General features: G+C 44.8%; 1 protein-coding gene across 1 annotated transcript in view; it reads right to left on the bottom strand.

Annotated features, from left to right (window-relative positions):
* Nucleotides 1-18,471, bottom strand: part of IQCH (IQ motif containing H) — a 105,201-nt gene that overhangs the window by 5,267 nt on the left and 81,463 nt on the right. Inside the window, exons 16-19 of the mRNA XM_014952761.1 lie at nucleotides 17,713-17,999; nucleotides 4,799-4,966; nucleotides 2,068-2,193; nucleotides 1,203-1,264 (exon numbers count right to left, since the gene is read on the bottom strand). Coding sequence (XP_014808247.1) covers nucleotides 1,203-1,264; nucleotides 2,068-2,193; nucleotides 4,799-4,966; nucleotides 17,713-17,999 — 643 coding nt within the window. The remainder of the gene's footprint in view (nucleotides 1-1,202; nucleotides 1,265-2,067; nucleotides 2,194-4,798; nucleotides 4,967-17,712; nucleotides 18,000-18,471) is intronic.

Genomic DNA, 18,471 nt, shown 5'->3' with positions numbered 1-18,471 from the left:
CATTACATCCTATTTTGGCAGTAAGTTTTACCTAAATTCTCTGTGAGGAGGGGCTTTCAATCAGTGCACAGTAGATTTGTGCAGATTGTGCTTTCTTAGACTTCTTGGGCGAGGGTTGTGTGTCTGAAGAATGACTGAACTGTGAGATCTGCTGTTGCCTGACCATTGTTGCCATTGATCCCTTTGGGAAGAACAGTATAAAAAGGCATTAAATTTCAGCCTTCTTTGCATCCTGTATAGCCAGGTTTTTAATAATGTTGCCTGTAAAAGTAAGGCTGTGCTAATCCCTGTGCTCTCACAGCTGCTGGCACTGATTCTGCCTCTTGTCAAGCTAATTGCACTCGGTCCTCAGCCTTTGATCTGAGCAGATTCCTGGGCTCTTTTTATTACTAACATGCTTAAAGCCTGCCTAAAACTCTTCCAAAGGCCAATCTTGCCACAAGTCATGACGCTTTTCTGAGCAGCAGGTGACAGTGGGTGAAGCTGAGTGTGTGGTGGTGGGGTTGTTCCCCTCCTGCCCCAGCCAGCACACACTGTGGTGTCACCCGCTGCCATGTCACCCGCTGCCGTGTCACCCGCTGTCCCCGGGTGCTCACCAGCCCGTGGTGCTGCCAGCACATACTTACACCATTCCCAACCTGTAGCGCTTCTGGTCTTCGTACAATATGAAAACTGTTCCCTGCTTTTCCTGTGAAATAAAAAGACAAAGTTGCTTTAATTATTCCTAAACTAATTATAGTTATAATAAAAGTATTAAACACGGAGCGTAAGTACATAGCCATGTCTAAGAAAGGGGTTTGAGTGGTGTGTAACGGGTCAGTGGGAGTGGATTATTGCTCTAGTTTATTGTAGAGAATGCAATGCAGTCACTTTTTGTAAACAGAACACAGCAGAGTCTAGTCTATAGGAAATATTTTTTTCCTGAAATAGGAAGAAATGGCCAGCAGGGGGACAATCATTTATTACTAACATGCTTAAAGCCTGCCTAAAACTTTTCCAAAGGCCAATCTTGCCACACGTCATTATGCTTTTCTGAGCAGCAGGTGACAGTGGGTGAAGCTGAGTGTGTGGTGGTGGGGTTGTTCCCCTCCTGCCCCAGCCAGCACACACTGTGGTGTCACCCGCTGCCATGTCACCCGCTGCCGTGTCACCCGCTGTCCCCGGGTGCTCACCAGCCCGTGGTGCTGCCAGCACATACTTACACCATTCCCAACCTGTAGCGCTTCTGGTCTTCGTACAATATGAAAACTGTTCCCTGCTTTTCCTGTGAAATAAAAAGACAAAGTTGCTTTAATTATTCCTAAACTAATTATAGTTATAATAAAAGTATTAAACACGGAGCGTAAGTACATAGCCATGTCTAAGAAAGGGGTTTGAGTGGTGTGTAACGGGTCAGTGGGAGTGGATTATTGCTCTAGTTTATTGTAGAGAATGCAATGCAGTCACTTTTTGTAAACAGAACACAGCAGAGTCTAGTCTATAGGAAATATTTTTTTCCTGAAATAGGAAGAAATGGCCATAAGTACTTAAATTATCACAGTTTTATTTTTAGCAAGAGACAGATTAACTCCTAAAAACCTTAAACAAAGTGAAAGATAGTGAAAATATGCCTAGGTTTTCGTGTCCTTCGAGTTGATGCTCACCTCAGCTGCACACGGGACATGAACTGGCATTAACCTCTGCACCCGAGGAGGGTTTATACTGGAAACACAGGGAGCTCTGCATTTCCCCGTGAAGCCCAGGGAGCTGCAGTCCCTCAGTGCTGTTGTGTCTCGTGCGTTATGCTACACAGAGCACTTAAACTGTACCTTGTGCTAAGGGGTCTCACCATATTAGAGTTTACACAGAAAAATTATGCAGAGTGAAAATGGCATTTTCTAATCTTTCCCCTTCGTACCTGGAGGTCGAATCCAACCCCCTGAGCTTTCAGTGCTGTTGTGTCTCGTGCGTTATGCTAAACAGGGTGCTTAAACTGTACCTTGTGCTGAGTGGTCTCACCGTATTAGAGTTTACGTAGAAAAATTATGCAGAGTGAAAATCGCATTTTCTGATCTTTCCCCTTCGTACCTGGAGGTCAAATCCAACCCCCTGAGCTCTGCACATCTGGAGGAGAAGGTTGTAGGAGATCCTGGAGAGGCTGGAGTGCCTCAGCTGGCTGCTGGCCACCGCGCACCGCTGCCTTACCGCAGAGGGCTGGAGAAAACAACATCACATTTTTCATTTTCATACCAGTTTATACCCAAAACCACCAATTTACTGTATAAATGGCCTTTTCACAGTGAACTCATCTCAGTGTGGGATCAGACTCCACTTGGAGGAATTCCTCTTTATCACAATCTCTGTTGAACACAGACGTTTTCATGCAGCAAAACGAAATCCTCGCCTCACCCTGTACCTAAAAGCTCATATTGCAGATCAGAGCTACAGAATCCCTTGTTTTGGGATTTTCACAGCCCCATGGGGCCCCCAGCCCTGTGAACTCATTCTCGGGGGATCCTCTGAGCCCATCCCACCCCGTGGTGACACACGTTCTGGAGTCAGCCCTTCTCAACAGCAGAAATTCCGAAGTGCCTCAGCAGTAGTTTTTGCCAGAGAATAGAAATGTTTTAAACCAGATCTTCTAAAGCTAAACTTCCAGTGGGTTCTTCCAAGACAACATTCTGCTGGGGCATTAGGGAGCATCATTTTTCCAGCAAGTCCTTGAGGAGACAAGGCCCCGTGACTCCGAGGAGCGGCCCCACCGGTACCAGTGAGTTCATAGTGTGGGTGAAAACCAGCACAGCCTTGGAGTTTAAAGAGTTTAAAGAACAGAGATGGTGCATTGCACAGACCTGGATAGAGATGGTTCCTAAAGCCAAGCTTTCCTGGGATGTTCTTTTTAACACCGGACCGTTCGTTCCGAGTGGCGACGCTGCACATCGAAGCGTGTAATTTACAGTATTTTTTTTTTTTTCTAAAATGATATTTGTTTTGACGTTGACTCATTTAAGTTGACATAGTTGAAATCCTTATATAATACATCTCTGCCTGAAAATTAATCATGTTTATAATATTCTGAGAATTAATAACACCCGTTGCTCAAGTCATTAACTTAAAAAAGGAGCTTCCAAAATCTGTTCTCTGCAGTGGGGGACCACAAATAAATGAATGCTTGATAAAATAATCCAAGTAGCAGTTTAACAAGCGTAAACTTGAATGTGGCTGCAATAACACAGAACTATTGTTTAAGGGTTGGCATCAGGTTGATGAGGTGCTTATTTCAGCTACAAAGCATGCATACACATGCATAATGAACTGCGGGATGAATTATTAATGTGTTGCTTATTTAGCCTCATCTGTCTAGAAGATAATGTATCCTAACTATAATGAGTGATTGGTTTTGTACATAATTACAGTAGCAGCAGTATCTAGGAAATTTGTTCTTTCAAAGAAGGATTTCTAAAAATAAAATCATCACACAAACTCAGTTGCTGCTCCGTTTTATCAAAATCAAACCTACCACGATTGAGAATATATAATAAATTAAAAGGGACAGAATCATTATTAACATCATAATTTTACACAAAGTGTTTTACTTAATCATTTATTACAGATCATATGCTGGAAAAGCATTTGTCTCTTGATTTGTTTGTTTCTTTTTCTAAAGATATTCGCCTGAGAGAGCACATTTTTGTAGTTAACTCTTAAGGAGATAAAACCCTCAGAAACAAAAAAGAAAAATATAAGATATAGTGACAATTTATGTTAATTCTGACAGAATTTTAATTAAAAAAAAGTTGCTACTTGATTACTTTTCATTTCTAAAACTTGTACTACTGGGACTAATCATATCTAATTTACTTCTCTCCAACTAAAAGTGGTTGCTTGACAAGAACAATAGATCAAGAGCTCATTAACCTCTAAATTACAGCTCCCTGACATTTTTGGAATGGTGCTCCCTTCCTCCTCTGCGCATGAAATAAAGGGAGTTGTGCATTTTCTGTCAAAACGTGTAAAATGGCATCGGGTTCCTACCTGTCTGTGTATATATGTGTACACTGATACCTACATTTCTTATCCTCTGACTTTTTTAAAGGCCTTTCTACCCTTTTTTGAGGGACAGTCTCAAGGTTCAGAGCCGAATGGAATACGAGATTGATCTGATGTAACCAATCAGCATAATAAGTGGTGATGTGTTAACTGTGCTCCCGTGGCAGTGTGTTGATGAGGATCCCAAAGCGATACACAAATAGCACCTTATCTAAAATCCCACTATTATGGGGACAACCTTAATGACCTTTCCGAGAGATGGAAGGTGAGATCCACAGGATGCACCCAAACCTCCAGCCCTGGGCTCTGCGAGGGCACAAAGCTGGGGTGGAACCTCAGGGCTCCAACTTTTCAACCCAGATCAGGGCTCACGAGCTGAAGGCTCAGATTTCTTCTTGACTGTTCTTAAGTTACTCCTATGGCCAGGGAGTGCTTTCACCTCCTTCCTTTTTCTCACAGCTTCCAAATTACCACAATTTTTACAACTTGAAAACTACCTAAAATATTTAGAAGTTAGTTACTACCACAAATCAATAGTAGTGAGTATGAAGGATGAATAATCAGGTGCCCAGAAGCACCCAGAACCTTTCTGTTAATTTCTAACGTGATGGCATCCCCTTGACTTTATTAACCTTCTACAATCTGAAAGTGGCAGTTTAGAATCTGAAAGGAGCGGATTCAGCTCCTCTACAACAGTGATCCAGGAGAGATTTTTGACTTTTTGGTAATTCCCATAAATAATTTTCTTTGTAAAGAAGTAGCTGCTTACGGGTTTTGTCTCCTCGTGCTGACTGTGGTGGCTTCTCATTTTCTTTGAAGGAAGAGAGACTTCGAAGCAGCCGGAGCCACAATCCACGTTTCCATCTGTCACGTACAACACGAGCTGGGTCAAGGCCAGCTGGTCACTGTAGCAAAGGTCCAGGTCTGTTGCCCACACCTGATCAACAGACAAACAGGTGCATTAAAATCAAAAATAAAAGAAAAATACAGAGAAGAAGAAGAGTGAAACTCAGCAGTTGCGTAAAGGAACGTCTATGCCTTGATTTTCATGCGTGTTGGTTTCCTTGTGCTGGTGCCTCCTGGGCAGGGATGGAACAGGAACAATCAGAACTCCTGTGTGACTCCAAAAGTAACTTTTCAGAGAAAACCAAAAGGCTGAGGACAAACCAGTGACCTGTGATTTTAGCAACGATTAGAAAAAGCAGATGGATGAGCTCCGCAGCGGTAAAGCCTGTATCACATTAAATAGGTAATTATCGAAACACTAAAGATCACACCTGGATTTTTCAGCTGAAGAATAATTAGCGTTAAATAAAGTCAGCCTTCAGCTCCAGAGAGGTATTTTGAGATGGAAAAAAGGCGAGTTCCAGAGGGCAAAGCTAAACTGAGTGGGATTAGGGAAGCGTGGAAGCGGCGTGGAAGGTGATGAGTGGGTCACCGCTCCCACTCACCGCTGGTTTGTGGTGCTAATTGGGATTTATACTCAATTACACAAGAAATGAGACCGTAAGATCGTGGGGCTGCCAGTGGAAGCCCCCTCCACCTCACCCCCCTGCAGGACATACTCGCCCACAATGACAAAAGCCTGGCATCAACCCCATGAGGATTTCAGAGCACTAAAGCACGGACAAGCCAGGCAGGATTTCTGAGGCTGGTCCACGCCGAGGGCAGCACCGTGGATCCCTTCTACCAGGCTCCTCCTCCTCCACCAACCCGAGTGTGCCTTTACCCCTCAGTTTTTCCCTCTTAAAAAATGCTTGTGCCTCCAACACCAATGAGAAATGGTAAGGCACACCAGTATCTGCCCGACAGGCAGTCTCTTTTCTCAAGTCACAGGCGACAGGACGAGAGGAAATGGCCTCAAGTTACTCCAGGGGAGGTTCAGGCTGGATATTAGGAAAAATTTTTTCACTGAAAGGGTTCTCAGCCATTGGAATGCAGGCGACAGGACAAGAGGAAATGGCCTCAAGTTGCGCCAGGGGAGGTTCAGGCTGGATATTAGGAAAAATTTTTTCACTGAAAGGGTTCTCAGCCATTGGAATGGGCTGCCCAGGGAGGTGGTTGAGGCACCATCCCTGGAGGTGTTCAAAAGACGGGTTGATGTAGTGCTGGGAGGTCTGGTTTAGTGATGATGCTCCTTGTTTGTTGTGTGGGTGTCTATTTTTGTCAGTCAGGTTGACAGTTGGACAAGATGATCTTTAAGGTCTCTTCCAACCTAGAAGATTCTGTGATTCTGTGATTCTGTGACAGTGGACCCCGTTAAAACAAATCCAGCGGCGACTGACTTGACTAAGCCTTTGAATGGTAAATGGCATCATTATAAGGATATTAAGAGGTCAGGCAGTCAGGGCCTCTTGGTAAACTGGAGTTAATTTCTGAATCGTATGCACATAGTAATGCCCTTTTTATAATAGCGAATAAATCACATCAGTAACAGTTGTTAATATCTAACTGCCAAGTATCTGTTGCTGTATTAAATATCCTATTTGTCAACTTAAATATTTCCTGCTGCATGGTATAAAATGCAAATCGGATGCTAATGGCTGGCTTTACTTAGTAATAGGGAATATTCCCCAATTATAATGCTTAATTTTCTTCAATAATTTATTCTTTATCATCACTTCTGCAAGACAGGGAGGAACTTGCCTATCGATTTGTACTTTTCCAGTAGGCGCTAACCTTTCCAATGAGCTGAGCAGCAATTATAAACTGTACATACTGTAGAAGCCCTACATTAATTACCATAAATATTACCAACAAAGCAGTAACAGCCCATGTGTCTGGAACCTTGTTGAGTTAGATTTTAGATTCTCAAATTAAGTTTTGCCCCTGGAAGAGGTGGCCGGGCTACAGGAGGGGCTGCTGGAAATGTTGGGATTGTTTTTAGCTCGGCCAAAGCCAACTGGTCGCTCTTCATCCAGACCCTGACGTTGCATCTGTGGCTGATCTGCCCTCAGAGCCCACACCAGCACCAGCTGGAAGCTTTGTAAAGGGCAGAGATGGAAAAAACCCACAGGATTTAAGTAAAGAAGTCACCGTGGCCATAGTGCATCCGGGTAAGCCCAAGGGCTGTGGCTCTGGCAACGAGCAGAGAAGGGGTTGAGCATTTAAGAGCAGATAAAGCATTAAAACCACAGCCTGGTCAAATGTGAGCAGCCACCAGCACAAGATAAATTTGTTACCCCCTGGTAGAGATGCCAACAAACCATACCAAGCATGGGATGACACACACACTTTGCAGGAGTCACTCAGCAAATCCCATGTTGTCAGCAACTAAAATTAAAGTACGTGCAAAGTGAGGCTGTTTTAATTTCCAATGTAGAGAAGAGACCCACTCATTACTTGTGTGATGCATTTCAAACCCCAGTGTGCCAATCCCACTGGCCTGTTCCCAGTCGCTGCTGGGGGAGGACACAGCTCCAGGATCCTGGCACCAGGGGGTGGCTCCGGCCTCTTTGCTGCCCAGGGAAGGGGCTACAACTCAGGAAAAAGGGGAAAAAGCTTTTAGCTGGGTGAGTTTCATCCTGGAAATCGTGAGACCAACCAAATGCTACTTTGAGGAGCTTCTGTGTAGATCTCCAGAGCCCCGAGGACAAGGAGGAGGCAAACATGGCTGGGAGCCACCTCCTCTCATCCCGGGCCTGAGCCCGAGGCTGGACCACCCCGATGGCCAGTTAAAGCAGCCAAATGGTCATCGCCGTGTGCCAGCTGGGATCACCCCCGAGGACTCTGCTCCTGGCTCAGGATCCTCAGAGAACACTCTAATGTGGCCACGTCCCTGCCCTGGATACATCCCAGAACATCCCTGACGTGGGGAGAAAGGAAGAAGGATCAGGTGGCAGAAGGTTCCAGCTTTATCCTGGCAGGGGATTCCTTTTTGCCACAGAAACCCAGAAATGCCCTTTAAATCCCCTTTGTTCTGCTACAGAATTGGGGAAGACACAGGCCCTGGGCAACGGCTCTGAATTTATTTTCATGGGATTGGCAACAGGATCGTTTTTTTCCCCATTTTACTGGCTCAAATACAGCCCCAGCCGACTGAGTCCTTCGATGGAGCAATTTCTAAGTCCCATCCCGATTCCTGAGGGTCACAAACGCTCTTTAAAAAATTGAAGCTATCATTAACAGGCAACATTTTTGGTAGTTTTGAGCAAGGCTGAGAGTCGGGCAGGTCCAAGTCTGGCTGGTGGAGCTGCGTGAATCACAGAATCACAGAATCTTCTAGGTTGGAAGGGACCTTTAAGATCATCTTGTCCAACCGTCAACCTAACTGACAAAAATAGACACCCAAAAGACAAGAAGACAACAGCTACGGAGCTGCTTCCAGGGCTCTGGTGGTGGAAGCTCTGTCTCTGTCAGCCCAGCACCTTCCCCAGTGAAATATCAATAGATACTCCCAGACAGAAAGGGGGGAGCTCATTATATCACGTTAAGCACACGCTGCCCACACTGAAGTTTGCCTTGAGTCTAATGACTTAAAATTCATTGTAATAAACCAAGAGCACCAGAATCCTTTACATCTGTACCTGAAGAATTCCAATGAGGTGGACTCCGTAGCTGATGACTTCTCATTTGCTGTGAGGATGTGACCAGGCTTCTGCTGAGCTCACCTATTTCCACTGCTTTGAGAGTGCTCCATGGCAGGCAGGGCACCGACCTGAGTCCCTACGGCTGGAGCCGCCGTCGGCAGCAGATCCGGAGAACATGAGCTGAGAAAAACATCTCCTGCAAGAGCCAGAAGAGCTGGGCATCACCTCTACGTGCTGGTTTGGGCAACAGAATTTAGACACGCCTGGGGCTCTCTCTTCTGCTTCTTTTGCCATATTGGTCACCTCAAAGGAGAGATACAACTCTTCAAGGGAAAGAACTGTGTCTGTGAGGATGATGGAGACCCTCGCAGCAGAACTGATGCCACAGATGGCTCCTCCAGCGTGGAAGGGACAATAGAATTTAGACACGCCTGTGGCTCTCTCTTCTGCTTCTTTTGCCATATTGGTCACCCCAAACCAAGAGATGCAACTCTTTGATGGAAAGAACTGTCTCTGTGAGGATGATGGAGACAGTCCAGGAGGAGGCACCATGCGAGGAAGCAGGGACACCTCCCACCAGACCAGGTGGCTTCAAACCAGTCTAAGGGCTCCAAGCTCAGGCAGAAGAAGCGAAACATCAGACTTTCCAATTAGTTTGGACTGTTCTTCTCGTCGCAGGTAAAAAGCTCATCCAGTTTCAACCCCCTGCCCTGGGCAGGGACATCTCCCACCAGAGCAGGTGGCTCCAAGCTCAGGCAGAAGAAGCAAAACATCAGACTTTCCAATTAGTTTGGGCTGTTCTTCTCGTCACAGGTAGAAAGATCCTTTAGGTTCAGCTCCCCAGTAACAGCTACTGGATTGCAACAGGTTTTCCTTTAAAGTAACATAAAATGGGTGGCAAAAGCTTCTAGAATGCCCTGAAAATCTGAGCTATGGTGTTGGTTTAGGGGTTTGTTGGGGTTTTTTAAATTTTATATGATGAATATATTTCCATAGCTGATAAAGCAATGTCTGTGGAGGTCAGGCAGTTAATAACCAGAGGAATTATCATCTCCTCCAGCAGATCGGGAGCTGTTAGAAGGCAGCCTGTGCAAAGGTCAAGTTTAAGCAAAGATAAAGAATGATAAAATCATGCAGATTAACAAATAACCATTCCTTGAGTCCATCCTCCTTTTCTGGGGATACACCAGGAGGACACACACGCAATGGTGGGTGTTCACCACAGGATCCTGATAGGACTGCGTGGGAAATTAGCATAACATTGGGATACACCAGGAGGACACACACGCAATGGAGGGTGTTCACCACAGAAGGTGTCCCATCCTGATAGGACTGTGTGGGAAATTAGCATAACATCAGGAGCTTTCACTTGAGATTTTGGGGACTTTCAGGACACACAGAAAACAAAAAAACCTAGAAATACATCCTGCAAGGCTTAGTGGCTGTTTGTCCAAGGAAATAGGATGAAACCTGGAGCCGCTCTCCTCCAGCAGGCGCAGCTCGAGCCTCTTTACAACTGCCATAAAAACACTTCAGCTTTAAAACATAAACTTGAGAAGGGAAGGAAACATAAATTCTTAAAGACTCACTAAATTACAGCTTTTCTTTCTCCAGTTCAACTGTTGTATCTGCATCTAGTATTGATGTTTGTGTTACTGTGAGGAGCACACCTGCTAAAGAAATGGCTGAATGACACTGTAAAAATGTCAATTAGCAAAATATTAATGCAACTTGGGCGTTGAAAAGAGAGTGCTTTTTTTTTAAATGACTTAAAAAAAATTCCCAATACAACGGGCTCTTCTCCGGCTGCCACCTCGTGGCAGCTGCTGGGATGGTCTGGTGCTGCCCCCGAAAACTTAGATTTTAGGTGCCCAGAAGTGGCCCTGACCTCTGTCCTGCCGAGCAGAAGGTTGGAAAACGGTGAAGGAAAACGTTATGGCTCCTTTTTTTTTTTTTTTGGAAATAACACATAGAAAATGCTACATTCTGTCTGGAGAAACCTTGAGATTTCTGTGCGTGCAGAAGACACCCCCAGTTGGCTCCTCCTGACCCCAGACCCGTCTCCATGGCCAAAGCTGGCCCTGAAACCACCCTCCTCAGTGGCTTTTTAAGCCACTCCAGTGGAAGGGAGGGAGAAGACCCACCTAAACCTGCCCTATAATCCTCCTTTCAGTATGTTCTGCCTCATCTTTTCCTCTGTGCCCACACCGAACGATGTAATGCAGTGTTTTCTCCCTGTTGCTGGAAGAGGTCCAGGGCTGCCTACGCTCTCAGACCAGTGGAAAAGGTCTGACTTAACGACCCCGCTTCTCCAAATTATCTGCCCACAGATCCATGAATGTAAATAAGTTGATGCATTCAAGCAGTCCCGGTCAATTAAATGGACTTATTTAGGTGGAGCTCCTTGATAAGTTGGGACCTGGGCAGGATCCAGTCAATACTGTGCAAGACTCCCCTTCCGAGGGTCGAGGCCTCGCTCTTAAAGATCACTCTTGGGAGACAGGCTGGGAAGCAGAAGCGATTCGGTCCCGAGTTACACACCTCATTTTTCTCCTCCACTTCTTCCCCCAAGACACTGAAAACAGCGTGTCTCCATCTCCCTTCCCCTCGGGAGCAGAATCACAGATGCTCGTAACCGAAATAGAAACGGATTCCTGAGGCAAACAGAGAATTGTGGCGGGTCGGTCCCCAGCGCTCTCTGCTCTCAGCTGATGGGTAATCCCAGGGTACCTTTGGGGTGCAGGGTGGTGGGCTCTGCCTCCCCACCTTCCTCACCTACCCCATCGTCCCAACTCTGATCCCAGCCCCAGTTTATACACAAAATACACAATGAAATGCAAGAGCTGAAGCACAACGCGCAGCAGACGGCAGGACAGACAGGCACGAAGACACTCAGACAGGGGTTAGATCCTCCTGCAGGCACTGCCCTCCATGCTCTTGGTTGCAAACTGCAGCCTCTCCCAGTTCTATCTTAATTTAAGGAAGAGCTCTAAGTGGATGCAGGATGATACAATCTGCAGATGTCTCTGAATTACTCGGTGGCAAACAGGGAGCACAGGTAGGGCCAGCCTGGTTCGTTCCCCCATGAAGACGAAGGAAAGGGAGCTGGGAGAGATGTGGGTACCAAGTAGAAGCACATGGAAATGCCCCGAGGAGACATCTGAGATGTTTCATCTGAGATATTTAATTTCAGATGTTACATCTGAGAGGTTACAGCATCACCCAGCTCCTCCAGGCCCGAGGACACCATCGCTTTTCAGAATCACAGAATCTTCTAGGTTGGAAGGGACCTCAAAGATCATTTTGTCCAACCATCAACCTAATTTTGACAAAAACAGACACCCACACAACAAACAAGAAGCAACACCATCACTAAACCATATCTCCCAGCACTACATCAACCCGTCTTTTGAACACCTCCAGGGATGGTGCCTCAACCACCTCCCTGGGCAGCCCATTCCAATGGCTGAGAACCCTTTCAGTGAAGAAATTTTTCCAACCTGAACCTCCCCTGGCACAACTTGAGGCCATTTCCTCTTGTCCCATCACCTGTTCCTTGGGAGAAGAGACCTATCCCTGCCTCTCTACACCCTCCTTTCAGGGACCTGTAGAGAGTGAGAAGGGCTCCCTTAAGGCCACACTCCTTGCGACCACAGAAATATGTCTGCACTTCTTTGGCCCTTCACATTTCCTAAAGAGCTGTATTTATGTAGCATGCAACTTCATGAAGGTTTCAGGGATTTTTAAGTATTTAAATACTCCGACTGTATTGGTAACAGATGTTCAATGATATATTTAATTTTTAGTTTTACTGAAAATATCATGTATCGGTTGATATTTTCTGTAAAATATAACATTGAAAGAATGCCTAAACATCCTGTACTTCCAGGAAATGTATCTGAGCCTTTCAGCTACTGCATTAAAGTGGGCACTTCTGAAATTAGTGAGCAAACGTTCTGGGAGTCTAATAGGATTTCTTGTTTGCCAAAAAAATAGTGCTTTCAGGAGCACAATCTTTTGTGTAATCTCTCTCTCACAAGACAGATGGCATCATTAATTGCCTCTGCATCTAGTTAAATTTTAAAACCTGTGCTTAAATAATGTTAAAGTTGTGGTACATGCTGACAAACATAGGAAATATTAAGGTAGAATCAACTGGAAAGAGGGGAAGAAAACCCAAGAGAGAGCAGCCAGGGATAATAAGAGGCCAACAAGAAACACTGACTGATTTAAAACATCCCTTTTCGTGCCAGGAAACGTTACAACCGTAGTAATTCAGGAAGCATTTCTGTGTTTGGGTGAGCTCCTGGCTTGGGTGAAGCAATTGGCAAAACTCCCATTGACTTGAGAATGTCATCCCTTAAGCTTTTTAAAGCAACTTTCCGTGGAAGTTGTCCAGTAACAGCTTAGCTGCAGGTCTGATGATGCTGCCTGTGTAAATACATTTTGGGAGTCAAATGCAACTGTGATCTGGACTTCAAAGGCAACATTATTCCAATTCTCTGCTTTATCACAGTCACCCTACACTGGTATCACTTACCAAAAGCCCAATTTTAAGCCTTCTTGAGCTTAAAATGGAATATAATTCTGACAGCAGCTTTTGCCAATGGATACCATATGCTGACTCTGGTTTTAAATACAAACCCTGTGTTTAAAGCCTTTTCTCACACCACACGAGCTGTGATTTTCAGAGATGGAGGAGAAAGAGACCCCCAAAGGGATTTGAGCACGTTCAGCCACACCACCTTCCCAAAGTCCCCCCACACCACATAGCCCAGCCCAATAAATACACACCTGTTCCCTTTTACACTGTAACACTTTTTAAAGCCTCTTCATTAAAGATTCTAAAAGAAAACAATGTCAAAATAGCAAAAAAAAAAACAACCCAAGGAGATGCATTGGAAATACTAGAAATAATTGAGACTTGATGCTGAGGTCTTGAATTTACATCTGTAACCATATGCTAATTTTTAGTTTGTGTAGTTGTACCCAGTAAGCTCAACAATACTATTCATCACTAACAATAAGGATTTTATCTTCTTTAAAAATCATCTCATTTTCTTTAGTCTTCAAACACAAGGCCACTACCAGAACACCAAAATGGACCATCACGTCTCCTGATCTATGATCCTGGGGCACCGGCTCCTGCTTTTGCAGTTGGGCTGGGCTGTACTCCTGCACGGGCATCAGGGCTTGCTTGGCTTCCAGCTCATCCTGCTGGACCATTTGCTCTGCTCCTCCGTAGGCGTGGATCTTCCTTTTCCTGCAGGGGAAGCATAAGAAGGAATTACAGAATCACAGAATCACAGAATCTTCTAGGTTGGAAGGGACCTCAAAGATCATTTTGTCCAACCATCAACCTAATTTTGACAAAAACAGACACCCACACAACAAACAAGAAGCAACACCATCACTAAACCATATCTCCCAGCACTACATCAACCCGTCTTTTGAACACCTCCAGGGATGGTGCCTCAACCACCTCCCTGGGCAGCCCATTCCAATGGCTGAGAACCCTTTCAGTGAAGAAATTTTTCCAACCTGAACCTCCCCTGGCACAACTTGAGGCCATTTCCTCTTGTCCCATCACCTGTTCCTTGGGAGAAGAGACCTATCCCTGCCTCTCTACACCCTCCTTTCAGGGACCTGTAGAGAGTGAGAAGGGCTCCCTTAAGGCCACACTCCTTGCGACCACAGAAATATGTCTGCACTTCTTTGGCCCTTCACATTTCCTAAAGAGCTGTATTTATGTAGCATGCAACTTCATGAAGGTTTCAGGGATTTTTAAGTATTTAAATACTCCGACTGTATTGGTAACAGATGTTCAATGATATATTTAATTTTTAGTTTTACTGAAAATATCATGTATCGGTTGATATTTTCTGTAAAATATAACATTGAAAGAATGCCTAAACATCCTGTACTTCCAGGAAATGTATCTGAGCCTTTCAGCTACTGCATTAAAGTGGGCACTTCTGAAATTAGTGAGCAAACGTTCTGGGAGTCTAATAGGATTTCTTGTTTGCCAAAAAAATAGTGCTTTCAGGAGCACAATCTTTTGTGTAATCTCTCTCTCACAAGACAGATGGCATCATTAATTGCCTCTGCATCTAGTTAAATTTTAAAACCTGTGCTTAAATAATGTTAAAGTTGTGGTACATGCTGACAAACATAGGAAATATTAAGGTAGAATCAACTGGAAAGAGGGGAAGAAAACCCAAGAGAGAGCAGCCAGGGATAATAAGAGGCCAACAAGAAACACTGACTGATTTAAAACATCCCTTTTCGTGCCAGGAAACGTTACAACCGTAGTAATTCAGGAAGCATTTCTGTGTTTGGGTGAGCTCCTGGCTTGGGTGAAGCAATTGGCAAAACTCCCATTGACTTGAGAATGTCATCCCTTAAGCTTTTTAAAGCAACTTTCCGTGGAAGTTGTCCAGTAACAGCTTAGCTGCAGGTCTGATGATGCTGCCTGTGTAAATACATTTTGGGAGTCAAATGCAACTGTGATCTGGACTTCAAAGGCAACATTATTCCAATTCTCTGCTTTATCACAGTCACCCTACACTGGTATCACTTACCAAAAGCCCAATTTTAAGCCTTCTTGAGCTTAAAATGGAATATAATTCTGACAGCAGCTTTTGCCAATGGATACCATATGCTGACTCTGGTTTTAAATACAAACCCTGTGTTTAAAGCCTTTTCTCACACCACACGAGCTGTGATTTTCAGACGCGGAGGAGAAAGAGACCCCCAAAGGGAGTTCAGCCACACCACCTTCCCAAAGTCCCCCCACACCACATAGCCCAGCCCAATAAATACACACCTGTTCCCTTTTACACTGTAACACTTTTTAAAGCCTCTTCATTAAAGATTCTAAAAGAAAACAATGTCAAAATAGCAAAAAAAAAAACAACCCAAGGAGATGCATTGGAAATACTAGAAATAATTGAGACTTGATGCTGAGGTCTTGAATTTACATCTGTAACCATATGCTAATTTTTAGTTTGTGTAGTTGTACCCAGTAAGCTCAACAATACTATTCATCACTAACAATAAGGATTTTATCTTCTTTAAAAATCATCTCATTTTCTTTAGTCTTCAAACACAAGGCCACTACCAGAACACCAAAAGCTCAGTCTCTTCACCCAGATTTTACTTCATGTGTTTTGTTTTAGCCTGGCTTTATGCTTTAGGATTTTACACCTGTCGTAGTAATGAATCCTATTGGCCAATATCAGCCAGATTTGGAAGAAGGTAAAATCGTCAAATATATTAAACTCCTGTGAGATTTCTAAAAGAAGTTAAGTGGACAGAGGAAAAAGACCTTGCAATGGGAAACGCTGCAGGACCTTATAAATAAAACAAATGCCAGATTCCTCTAGTGTAGAAACATGCAACGTTAATATTTTGTGACAAACTGTGATCAAGGCTGATCAGCAACTTTCATGCCAGGGATTAAATTGTTTCTTTAAATCCATTCTCTTACCCATGTGTTCCGTGGCACTGGACACACAGTGTGGTGGGGCAGGACCCTCCATCACTTGGGGGAAAGCTCAGTTCTGCATCTTCAGGGACAGTGGCCACCCCTCTGCTCCCTCCCACCCATCGCAGGCACCACAGGTTCTGCAGGCAATACGTTTCCACTGTCTTGATTTATTATATTACTTTGGATGTTGTCAAAAGTTCTGAGAGAGCTGACTGAGAGGATTTGCTGAGAGGCTTGTAAACTCTGGCAGGGAGGACTAGGGTGACTGCAGTGGTTCCCATTTTACCTCCTGAAAAGACCCCATTACTCATCTACACAAAAGGCTCTCCTGGGCAGGATTCCAGGAGAAAGCATTTATTTAGTCCCTTCCATTCTGCTGGGTGATGCCTGATGTGAGTCACCCCGTGCTCCAGCACTCCAAAACTGCATGGGCTTCCTCACAGCATTTTGCTTTCCAGGTAATTCAAGGCATTAACCTTGGAATTTCACTCATTAAAATGCTCTGCTCTCACGTCTGCTCTTGACACTAGGCATGCAGGAACCCTCAGAGCTTTTCTAGACACAAAGGGCTCTGATCAAACCCCTCAGGAGTCTGTGCAGCCCACGTGGAGGACTCGTTAGGACCAGGATCTCCAGAGGGAATTCCACAGGAACATTTAGGGTAGAAATAAACAGCTTAAGCTATTGCATGAGCACATTGTAAGAAGCTACTGCCCCTCAGGTGAGGGGATGTGGGTGCTCCCAGGCCTCTCCAGCTGGGAAGCAGCAGGTTCCTGGCAGTCCCTGCAATGGCATCTTTAATCATACACACCCTCATATCACACACACTGACCTCAGCCTGCACTTTGATAATGGGGGATGATTTTGTATCTAGTGTGAGATCACATCTATCTTTCTTGCAGTAAATTATTCTCTCAGACCAAGAGCAGAGCAAAAGTGGTCTGAATGAGTGTATTTTCCTGTTTATTCACAGTGAGCTCTTCTGTGCCAGCTCAGACACTCTTGACCCAGGGCTGGGCCATGGGAACTGCAACGCTTTCCATCACCCCTCTTCTCCTTAAATTAGCCATTATGATGCAAACCACATCATCCATCACAACTACCCTTTTTGCTATAAGAAAGTGTCAATATCTCTTCTTCCTCAAATTCATCCTCAAACCTCAGATCTACATTCTTTGAGACACTGCTTTGCTCAGAGTACGATAATCCCTGTAATTATTTTTTTAAAGAGCAAAATACAAGAGATTCAGACCATTTTGAAACTAAAATAATCTAATCATCTCAGCCATAAGACCATCGGCTGTAATTACCAGCGTAATGCAGAACGCACTCATTTTAGGGAAAGAAAAGTCATTAGAAGAAATTAAAATACTATTTTCATATCACTCAGCTTTGAAAGCAGCCCTACGGGCTTTGTTGGTTTGTTACTCTTCAGGCTGATGAAAAAAGGTTCCTCAGGTCCACCTGGCAGAGCAGGTCTAAAATTTATGCTATTGTTAGAATAACCAGGTGCTTTCCCTCCCTCCACAGGCCTCGTGGCTTTGAAAGAAAGTTTGTTCCAAAGGGCAAAGCTTTCTGCTGGCAGATCTGTTGGAATCAAGTAGGAAAGAGGGCATTTCTTGATCTCAAAGGGACAGTGGGAAGGAACGCGTCTGCCCCACTCACCTTCTGCTCCATGGTTTGTGGATGGATGAAAGTCACAAAATCCACTGAGAAGTAACCAAGCACTCCTTTAGATTTACAGGTTTCACCAATTTTTAGGCAGAGGGGATTGAGAACAGCTGGATCGACAGAGCATTGGGGAATGGTGGTGCCAGATGACCTCAAAGGACCTTCAGCGTGGAGCTGGTCTCCAGAGGACACTATTTGTACCTCGCCCGTTGGCTCTATCAGCATGTCCACCGTCAGGTTGGTGACGTTTTCGGAGAGTGGGAAGGCTTCTATCACACCACCTAATAAGAAATGAATTCGCTGTTAATCTGGGAATCAAATTCACACGTGATGCTCTTCCCAGTGCACAGAATGAACCCATCCAGCTCCGGTTGTGCCCAGACATTACAGGGAGGGCTGCTACGGAGAGACAGCAAGGAAACAACTGAGCAGCATGGCTAGAACCCATGATCTCTTCAAAGAGAAAGAAGACATAGAATCTTAGAATGGTTCAGGTTGGAAGGGACCTTAAAGATCATCCAGTGCCACCCCCTGCCCTGGGCAGGGACACCTCCCACCACACCAGGTTGCTCCAAGCCCCCTCCAACCTGCCCTTGAACCCCTCCAGGGATGGGGCAGCCACAGCTTCTCTGGGCAACCTGGGCCAGGCTCTCACCACCCTCACACCAAACAAGTTCTTTCCAATATCTAATCTCATCTCATAATAACATCTCATCTACTACAGCACCGTACAGTTCCACTGGTGGCTTTTGA

This window comes from Calidris pugnax, unplaced genomic scaffold, assembly GCF_001431845.1.
Source record: "Calidris pugnax isolate Ruff unplaced genomic scaffold, ASM143184v1 scaffold187, whole genome shotgun sequence".
NCBI classification, from domain to species: Eukaryota; Metazoa; Chordata; class Aves; order Charadriiformes; family Scolopacidae; genus Calidris; species Calidris pugnax.
Note: the sequence above shows the minus strand (reverse complement) of the source record. Positions and strands in the feature narration are given on the sequence as shown.